Genomic DNA, 10,851 nt, shown 5'->3' with positions numbered 1-10,851 from the left:
GCTGGCGATGATGTAATGGCGCTGCGTCCCGGGGACGAGCTCGCTGGCGATGGTGTAATGGCGCTGCGTCCCGGGGACGAGCTCGCTGGCGATGGTGTAATGGCGCTGCGTCCCGGGGACGAGCTCGCTGGCGATGATGTAATGGCGCTGCGTCCCGGGGACGAGCTCGCTGGCGATGATGTAATGGCGCTGCGTCCCGGGGACGAGCTCGCTGGCGATGGTGTAATGGCGCTGCGTCCCGGGGACGAGCTCGCTGGTGATGATGTAATGGCGCTGCTTCCCGGGGACGAGCGCGCTGGCGATGATGTAATGGCGCTGCGTCCCGGGGACGAGCGCGCTGGCGATGATGTAATGGCGCTGCGGCCCAGCGCGCTCCCTCCAGCTCCCGCAGCCATGGAGCGGAGGATGGCGGTGGGGGTCCCGGGGGCCTCCAGCACCCCCCCGGCCCCAGGCCCAGCTCCGGGCCCCGCGCGGCCCCGCAGTCTGCTGGACCTCCCTCCCGAGCTGCTGGTGGAGATTTTCAGCTTCCTCCCCGGGGTCAGTCTCCCCAATATAGCGGCGGCCTGCAGGAAATTCCAGCAAATCCTCAACACCGACACCATCTGGAGGAGGCGCTGCCGCCAGGGTGAGTCCGGCTCGGGGGGAGGGGGAGGGGGGGGGAGAGAGAGAGAGGGTGACCCCTGAGGAGGGGGGGTGGAGGGGGGAGAGAGGGTGACCCCTGAGGGGGGGGGGTGGGGGGGAGAGAGGGTGACCCCTAGGGGGGAGGGGGAGAGAGGGTGACCCCTGGGGGGGAGGGGGACCCTGGAGAGCGGGGGGGGGGGGGACCCGGGGGGGGGGGGACCCGGGGGGGGGGGGGGGGGAGAGAGAGACCCCTGAGGAGGGGTGGGGAGAGAGTGACCCCTGAGGAGGGGGGGGGGGGAGAGGGTGACCCCTGAGGGGGGGGGGGGGGGGGAGGGAGAGGGTGACCCCTGAGGAGGGGGGGGGGGGGGAGGAAGAGTGACCCCGGAGGGGGGGAAACGAAGAGTGACCCCGGAGGGGGGGAAACGAAGAGTGACCCCTGAGGGGGGGGAGGGTGACCCCTGAGGAGGGGGGGGGGGGAGAGAGGGTGACCCCTGAGGGGGGGGGGGGGGAGAGGGTGACCCCTGAGGAGGGGGGGGGGGGAGAGGGTGACCCCTGAGGAGGGGGGGGGGGAGAGGGTGACCCCTGAGGAGGGGGGGGGGAGAGGGTGACCCCTGAGGGGGGGGGGGGGGGGAGGGTGACCCCTGAGGAGGGGGGGGGGGGAGAGGGTGACACCTGAGGAGGGTGGGGGGAGAGATGGTGGGGGGGGGGGGGGAGAGGAAGAGTGACCCTGGTTGGGGGGAAACGAAGAGTGACCCCTGAGGGGGAGGGGGGGGTGGGGAGGGGGAAGAGTGACACCGGAGGGGGGGGGTAGAGTGACCCCTGAGGAGGGGGGGGGGAGAGTGACCCCTGAGGAGGGGAGGGGGGGAGAGAGTGACCCCTGAGGAGGGGGGGGGGAGAGAGTGACCCCTGAGGAGGAGGGGGGGGGGGGGAATAGAGTGACCCCTGAGGAGGGGGGGGGGGGGAAGAGTGACCCTGAAGGGGGGGGGGGGGAGAGAGTGACCCTGAGAGGGGGGGGGGAGGAAGAGTGACGAGGGGAGGGGGGGGGAGAGGAAGAGTGGCCCCTGAGGGGGGGGGGGGAGAGAGAGAGGAAGAGTGACCCCTGAGGGGGGGGGGAAGGAAGAGGGACGGTGGAGGGGGTGGGGGGGGGGAGAAGAGAGACCCCTGAGGGGGGGAGGATGAGTGCCCCTGGGGGGGGGGGAGAGAGGAGAGAGTGCCCCCTGAGGAGGGGGGGAGGAAGAGTGATTCTTGAGGGGGGGGGGAGGAAGAGTGATCCCTGAGGGGTGGAGGAAGAAGAATGACCCTGGGGGGGGGGGGGGGGAGAGAAGGAAGAGTGACGCTGGGGGTGGAGGGGGGAGAGAGAGGAAGAGTGACCCCGGAGGGGGAGGGGAAGATTGACCCCTGAGGGGGGAGGGGAAGATTGACCCCTGAGGGGGGAGGGGAAGATTGACCCCTGAGGGGGGAGGGGAAGATTAACCCCTGAGGGGGAGGGGAAGATTGACCCCTGAGGGGGGAGGGGAAGATTGACCCCTGAGGGGGGAGGGGAAGATTGACCCCTGAGGGGGGAGGGGAAGAGTGACCCCTGAGGGGAAGGGGGGTGAAGAGTGACCCCGGAGGGGGTGGGGGGGGAAGGAAGAGTGACCCCGGAGGGAGTGGGGGGGAAGGAAGAGTGACCCCGGAGGGGGTGGGGGGGGAAGGAAGAGTGACCTCGGAGGGGGTGGGGCGGAAGGAAGAGTGACGCCGGAGGGGGTGGGGGGGAAGGAAGAGTGACGCCGGAGGGGGTGGGGGGGAAGGAAGAGTGACCCCTAAGGGGAAGGGGGTGAAGAGTGACCCCGGAGGAGGGGGGGGGGGAAGAGGGACCCCGGAGGGGGAGGGGGGGGGAAGAGTGACCCCTCCGGGGTTGGGGGGGAAGGAAGAGTGACCCCGGAGGGGGGGGGGGGGGAAGAGAAAGAGTGACCCCGGAGGAGGGGGGGGGGGGGGAGAAGAGAGAGGGTGACCCCTGGGGGGGGGGGGGGGGGGAGAGAAGAGAGTGAGTGATCAACCCCTGCGTTTGGGGGGTGGTGAGTGAGTGAGTGAGTGACCCCTTGGGTGGGGGGGGCGGGGAGAGTGTGTGAGTCACCCCAGGGTGGGGGGGGGGGGGGGAGAGTGAGTGAGTGACTCCAGGGTTGGAGGGGTGGGGGGGGAGAGAGAGTAAGTGTGGGGCACTGGGGGAGCGGGGGGGTCCGGGAGGTGAGGGGGGAGGGCCCGGGAGGTGAGGGGGGAGGGCCCGGGAGGTGAGGGGGGAGGGCCCGGGAGGTGAGGGGGGAGGGCCCGGGAGGTGAGGGGGGAGGGCCCGGGAGGTGAGGGGGGAGGGCCCGGGAGGTGAGGGGGGAGGGCCCGGGAGGTGAGGGGGGAGGGCCGGGGGGGGGGGTGAGGGGGGAGGGCCCGGGGGGGTGAGGGGGGAGGGCCCGGGGGGGTGAGGGGGGGAGGGCCCGGGGGGGGTGAGGGGGGAGGGCCCGGGGGGGGTGAGGGGGGAGGGCCCGGGGGGGGTGAGGGGGGAGGGCCCGGGGGGGGTGAGGGGGGAGGGCCCGGGGGGGGGTGAGGGGGGAGGGCCCGGGAGGTGAGGGGGGAGGGCCCGGGAGGTGAGGGGGGAGGGCCCGGGAGGTGAGGGGGGAGGGCCCGGGAGGTGAGGGGGGAGGGCCCGGGGGGGGGTGAGGGGGGAGGGCCCGGGGGGGTGAGGGCCCGGGGGGGTGAGGGGGGAGGGCCCGGGGGGGGTGAGGGGGGAGGGCCCGGGGGGGGTGAGGGGGGAGGGCCCGGGGGGGGTGAGGGGGGAGGGTCCGGGAGGTGAGGGGAGAGGGTCCGGGAGGTGAGGGGAGAGTGAGGGCCTGGAGCCAGGATTGAAAATGGGGTCCGTGTTAGGGTCAGGGTAGGATGACACGGTGGCCCAGTGGTTAGCACTGCTGTCTCACACCGCTGCGGACCCTGGTTCGATCCTGGACCCGGGACATATTCTGTGTGGAGTTTACACTTTCTCCCCCTCCCAGTCGCAACCCAAAGATGTGCTGGGTGGGTGAATTAGCCAGACTATATTGCTCCTTAATTGGGGGAAAAATAATTGGATACTCTAAATTTACCAGGGTGGAGGGGGGGTGATGGCCAGGTTTAGAGTGGGGGGGGGAGACGTTCGGACGAGGGTTAGAATGAGACTACGGGTTAGGATTCGGGTATAGATATCTCCTTTTAAGATTGGGTCTTTTTAGGGGTGTCCAGGGTGTCGTTTAAACGATAAAGTGTTACGTGGATGGATTGATGGGTGAAGGTTTGGATCAGCTTTGCCGATGGGGTTAGGCTCAGGGTGGGAGGTGAGGGCCAAGAGGTGGGTGAAGAGGGGTGTGAGGGTTAGGGCTAGAGTGTGGGGGGTGGTGGGGGGGGTTAGGGTTAACGTTAAAGTTGGTATGTGGGGGCCGTGAGAGTGGTAATAGTTAGGGTTTGGATAAGAGGTGGGGGTTGAGGGTTAGGATGAGGATTTGATAATTCTAGAGGAGGACAGGAATACTCCTGTAGGAATTCGTAAATTATCGAAGACATTAACCAGTTCAATAAAGCTCACAGATATGACTGGAGAAACAGTAGAAAATTAACAATGAATGCAGATAATTGGGCCAACAATACCAAATTTATACTGATTGAACACTATCAAACAAATTTTAAAATATTAGTTGACAAATTACAAAAAATCTGTTAGTTCATAGATTTCGTGAAGCTTTTTCAAAAGCAATACGGTGGTACAAAAATAACTTTAAAATGAAGAATATGTCTACAATTTAACTTTACAGAGAGACCTGCCACGTTCTGAGGAGCCAAGAATAGATATTGCTTCAATACATAACAATGTGCTGCCAACAGAAACAGCAATCAATATCTTTGACGATTCACCTACAGACCCCCCAATATGAACTTTTAATTAGTCAGCGTTCTTTAGATCAACCTGTACCAAAAACATTATTAAAGACAATTCTCTGAACCTACCCACCAAAATTATCCTTTAGACTCATCCCAGTGGCCCCAATTGTATGCCTTCTTCAGGAATAAAATCGTAAAGATTCACTAACCATTCATAATTTGCTACTTCAAAACACTCTGTAGATAAAGGAACACATTTTACAACTCAAATTATGACATCAATTCAGGAAAAAGAAAATAACACACCAACTTCCTGAAAAATAAACCATAGTCAATCAAATAAAAAACACCTAAATTAACAAACCTTTCCGTTTACGCCACCACAAATACCACACGAGGGCTCAGGGCAATTAATTCACAAAAAAACACCTCAAAACATAGAGGTAATAATCCATTGGCACTGTTACACATACTGAGCAAGATGCAACCACCAACACACACCATTTCTAATTGAAGCACCCTGACGAGTCATCCAAATCCAGCCAAAGATACAAACCATATAGTTTCATCACCAATACCAATTTGTTTGAACCAAATGGGTTTGTTAAGAACCCCAATCCAGGTACGCACTTGGTCAGAGAAAGTTCAGAGCCCTGATAATAAAAGGACACAAGTATCCAATACAGGCCTACTATCATCTTATACCTTGCGGACAAAATTCAAATGGAGATCCACTACTGAGAATAAAACAACCAATATGATGATACAACACCCCAGTACAAGTCAGGAAAATAAAAACTGGTCAGTCTTTCCAACAAATCTGTAGTCATAATGGGAGATTCCAACCCTTCAGAAATTAAGAATTGCCCCAACCCAAGTATTCAGTTCAATTGTTTCCCAGGAGCCAAATACATTCACATCACTGTCATCTGAGTGAGTGAGGGGCCCGCTGGGGAGGGAGTGAGTAATATTCTCAATCAAAATAAATAATCGGACACAAAATCCTTTTGCTGCAATTAAACAACTTCAAATGTTATTTAAAAACAGCCAAACATAAATTCCCAAAGGCCTAACTTTGGGTCACTTAACCATAAATTATAAAAAGGTCTCCCACAACAGCACAAGGAAACAATTCTGGCCTTAAACCAATATACAAACAACGGACTTTTATTCAGCAATACCAGACATAATTTTTCAAGTGGAAGCGGATAACATGCACTGGACAAATGACATGGCTATATCTATGATAAACAAGTGGATGATCCATTTAAACTAAGAGACAGTGAAAACCTAGAAAAGAACTTGGCTAAGACAGGGTGGCACAATAGCGCAGTGGTTGGCACTGCTGCCTCATGGCGCCAAGGACCCGGGGTCAATCCCGACCCCGGGTCACTGTCTGTGGAGTCTGCACATTCTCCCTGTGTCTACGTGGGTCTCACCTCACCTCCTCCTCCTCCTCCCCCCCCCCACCCCCCACAAACCCAAAGATGTGCCAGGTAGGTGGATTGGCCACACTAAATTTCCCATTAATTGGGGGAAAAGAATTGGGTACTCTAAATTTATTTTAGATACTAGCTAAGACAATAGTCAACATCTCTAATACCTTTAAATTCACTTTTGTATGGGAAAGGGTTTTAAACAATGACTTGACATTTGTCCCATTTCAAAAACAAGACCAAATGGATCTAGATAAATTTTACAGAAAAATTAAACTCTTGAGTTTCTTTGGATACAAGACAGCGAGCAAGGACCTGTTCACACCCCAATCGAATTGGCTTTCACCCAAAAAGAAAATGGATCCAAAAATACTTGTACGGTTGATCGAGTTAGACGCTGGTAATATTAAAGAAATATGGGATAAACAGAATCAAAAACGAGCAGAAAGACAAGCAATCGGACAGTTAAAATCATTTAGATATCATTCTAAAACCAGACGGAGATAATAATATCGTTATAATAGATCAACAACAATATCTCTGAAGCTTACCAACAACTGAACAATACCGAATATTAGACAAAATTACCAGCACCCATATATCACCAAACACAGGGACAAATCATAGATCTATTAACACAGCTTTACAATTCCCACAATATCAGTGAAAGGCAAATGGAATACTTTACCGGATTACAACCTCTTCCAAGGAAATTCTACCTCCTTCCAAAGATGCTCAAGGATCGAAAGACACGGACCACCCCCATGAAATTCCTCCAGGTAGACCCATAGTTTAGGATTGCGGCAGTGAACCTGGTAGAATTGCAGAATATATAGATTCATTTTTAAACCTATTGGCTCAGAATCATTCAAACTTCATCAAAGATGCATATCATTTCATAGAAATAGTTAAATCCCCGAGTATCATTTCAGATGCAGTGCTGTTCACAATGGAGATCAATTGTTTGTGTACTAACAATGAGACCGATATGAGAATTCAAGCTGTGAAAAATGTCCTTAAAAAATATTCACAATTCAATCGACCAGAAACAAATTTAATCCAACTCCTGTACTTAGGACTGACTAAGAATGTTTTTGAATTCAACAAAAATCATTACTGTCCCATTAATTTGAAGGTAACGTGCAAAATGTTTGCACCAGCGTATGCCAACACCTATTTGGTTGAATGGGAAGAAACTGTTTTTAAGAAATGCCCCAATAAACCATTGTTACCACAGACATCTGGATGATATATAGGGTATTTGAACACACAGAGTTCTAACAATTTGTACACATTCTCAACAACCATCATCAATCCATTAAAATAAAAGTCACTACAGATAAAGACATAATCAATTTCTTGGACACGGCTGTATTAAATTAAAATATAGACAATGAATGCAAACTGGCCACTGAAGTCTTTTTCATACCAACCGACACTCATAGAACACTACAGCGCAGTACGGGCCCTTCGGCCCACGATGTTGCGCCGACCTGTGAAACCATCTGAAGCCTATCTGACCTACACTATTCCATTTTCATCCATCTGTCTATCCGGTGACCACTTAAATGCCCTTAAAGTTGGCGAGTCTACTACTACTGTTGCAGGCAGGGCGTTCCACACCCCTACTACTCTCTGAGTAAAGAAGCCTTTGCTCTGACATCTGTCCTATATCTACCACCCCTCAATTTAAAGCTATGTCCCCTCGTGTTGGTCATCACCATCCGAGGAAAAAGACTCTCACTGTCCACCCTATCTAACCCTCTGACTATCTTGTATGTCTCTATTAAGTCACCTCTCAGCCTTCTCCTCTCTAACGAAAACAACCTCAAGTCCCTGAGCCTTTCCTCGTAAGACCTTCCCTCCATACCAGGCAACATCCTAGTAAATCCCCTCTGAACCCTTTCCAAAGCTTCCACATCCTTCCTATAATGTGGTGACCAGAACTGCACGCAGTACTCCAGGAGCGGCCGCACCAGAGTTATGTACAGCTGCAGCATGACCTTGTGGCTCCGAAACTCAATCCCCCTACTGATAAAGGCTAGCACACCATATGCCTTCTTAACAGCCCTATTAACCTGGGTGGCAACTTTCAGGGATTTATGTACCTGGATGCCGCGATCTCTCTGTTCATCTACACTACCAAGAATCTTGCCATTAGCCCAGTACTCTTGTTACTCCTTCCAAAGTGAACCTCCTCACACTTTTCCGCATTAAACTCCATCTGCCACCTCAGCCCAGCTCTGCAGCTTATCTATGTCCCTCTGTATCCTATAACATCCTTCAGCACTATCCACAACTCCACCGACCTTCGTGTCATCTGCAAATATACTAACCCATCCTTCTACACCCTCTTCCAGGTCATTTATAAAAATGACAAACAGCAGTGGCCCCAAAACAGATCCTTGCGGTACACCACTAGTAACTGAACTCCAGGATGAACATTTGCCATCAACCACCACCCTCTGTCTTCTTTCAGCTAGCCAATTACTGATCCAAACCGCTAAATCACCTTCAATCCCATACTTATTTTCTGCAATAGCCTACCGTGGGGAACCTTATCAAACGCCTTACTGAAATCCATATACACCACATCAACCGCTTTACCCTCATCCACCTGTTTGGTCACCTTCTCAAAAAACCCAATAAGGTTTGTGAGGCATGACCTACCCTTCACAAAACCGTGTGGACTATCGCTAATCAACTTGTTCTTTTCAAGATGATTATAAACCCTATCTCTTATAACCTTTTCCAACATTTTACCCACAACCGAAGTAAGGCTCACAGGTCTATAATTACCAGGGTTGTCTCTACTCCCCTTCTTGAACAAGGTGACAACATTTGCTATCCTCCAGTCTTCCGGCACTATTCCTGTCGACAAAGACGACATAAAGATCAAGGACAAAGGCTCTGCAATCTCCTCCCTGGCTTCCCAGAGAATCCTAGGATAAATCCCATCTGGCCCTGGGGACTTGTCTATTTTGACATTTTCCAAAATTGATAACACCTCCTCCTTTTGAACCTCAATCCCATCTAGCCTGGTCGACTGTACCTGAGTATTCTCCTCGACAACATTGTCTTTCTCCAGTGTAAACACTGATGAAAAATATCCATTTAACGCTTCCCCTATCTCCTCTGATTCCACACACAACTTTCCACTACTGTCCTTGATTGGCCCTAATTTTTTTTTTTTTTTAGAACAGTACAGCACAGAACAGGCCCTTCGGCCCTCGATGTTGTGCCGAGCAATGATCACCCTACTCAAATCCACGTATCCACCCTATACCCGCAACCTCCCCTCCCCTGGAGCTGTGAAGCATTGATGCTAACCACCATGCTACCATGCTGCCATTTACTCTAATCATTCTTTTGTTCCTGATACACCTATAGAAAGTCTTAGGGTTTTCCTTGATCCTATCCGCCAACGACTTTTCGTGTCCTCTCCTCGCTCTTCTTAACTCTCCCTTTAGGTCCTTCCTGGCTAACTTGTAACTCTCAAGTGCCCTAACTGAGCCTTCATGTCTCATCCTAACATAAGCCTCCTTCTTCCTCTTGACAAGTGCTTCAACTTCCTTAGTAAACCACGGTTCCCTTGCTCGACAACTTCCTCCCTGCCTGACAGGTACATACTTATCAAGGACACGCAGTAGCTGTTCCTTGAAAAAGCTCCACATTTTGATTGTACCCATCCCCTGCAGTTTCCTTCCCCATCCTATACATCCTAAATCTTGCCGAATAGCATCATAATTGCCCTTCCCCCAGCTATAATTCTTGCCTTGCGGTATATACCTATCCCTGCCCATTGCTAAAGTAAACATAACCGAATTGTGATCACTATCACCAAAGTGCTCACCTACATCTAATACCTGGCCGGGTTCATTACCCAGTACCAAATCCAATATGGCCTCGCCCCTTGTTGGCCTGTCTACATACTGTGTCAGAAAACCCTCCTGCACACACTGCACAAAAACTGACCCATCTATAGTACTTGAACTATAGTATTTCCAGTCAATATTTGGAAAGTTAAAGCCCCCCATAACAACTACCCTGTTACACTCGCTCCTGTCGAGAATCATCTTTGCAATCCTTTCCTCTACATCTCTGGAACTATTCGGAGGTCTGCAGACAACTCCCAACAGGGTGACCTCTCCTCTCCTGTTCCTAACCTCGGCCCATACTACCTCAGTAGACGAGTCCTCAAACGTCCTTTCTACCGCCGTACTACTTTCCTTGATTAACAATGCCACACCCCCCCCCCCCCTTTTACCATCTTCTCTGTTCTTACAGAAACATCAAAATCCTGGAACCTGCAACAACCATTCCTGTCCCTGCTCTACCCATGTCTCCGAAATTGCCACAACATCGAGATCCCAGGTACCAACCCATGCTGCAAGCTTACCCACCTTATTCCGGATGCTCCTGGCGTTGAAGTAGACACACTTCAAACCAGCGTCTTGCTTGCCGGTGCTCTCTTTTGAACTTTTAACCCTATCCCTGACCTCACTACTCTCAACATCCTGTACACTGGGACTACAATATTACTTCTGCACAGCCACCACCCGAAACACACTTTTCCAGGTATCTTAGCTTTTGATTCGCTGTTTCACAGCCTTCGGTCTCCACAATTTCACACCCCTGTCCACAGCTTCCATTTAGTTTTTTGCATATTCAGTTTTTCCTTTTCATTTTTACTGCAGTCTGCCTACTGCAGAGACATGTTTTTTTAACCATCAGTGGATGTGGGCATCGTTGGCTGGGTGGTGAAGGTGGTGGTGAGCTTCTGTCAAGCTGGGGATGTCCAGAGGAGACAGCTGGATTATCCATTCAGCAATAGCTTTACCAGGTTGACACCTAATGTTTTGTTATGCCTGGTGCTGGTTCTTGGCATGCCCTCCTGCACACTTCATTTAACCTG

At 52.7% G+C, this 10,851-nt stretch overlaps 1 protein-coding gene across 6 annotated transcripts in view; it reads left to right on the top strand.

Moving 5' to 3' along the window:
- Positions 1 to 362: 362 nt before the first annotated feature.
- fbxo31 (F-box protein 31) overlaps positions 363 to 10,851 on the top strand; it is a 48,947-nt gene continuing 38,458 nt past the window's right edge. For 3 of the 6 annotated variants that reach the window (XM_038806164.1, XM_038806162.1, XM_038806161.1), the window contains exon 1: positions 364 to 625. In XM_038806164.1, the coding sequence (XP_038662092.1) occupies positions 394 to 625 (232 nt within the window). In that variant the 5' untranslated portion in view covers positions 364 to 393. Of the gene's footprint in view, positions 626 to 6,073; positions 6,716 to 10,851 lie in introns of those variants that run through there. The other 3 variants (XM_038806163.1, XM_038806165.1, XM_038806166.1) reach the window with 3 other exon arrangements.

This window comes from Scyliorhinus canicula, chromosome 9, assembly GCF_902713615.1.
Source record: "Scyliorhinus canicula chromosome 9, sScyCan1.1, whole genome shotgun sequence".
NCBI lineage: Eukaryota > Metazoa > Chordata > Chondrichthyes > Carcharhiniformes > Scyliorhinidae > Scyliorhinus > Scyliorhinus canicula.
Note: the sequence above shows the minus strand (reverse complement) of the source record. Positions and strands in the feature narration are given on the sequence as shown.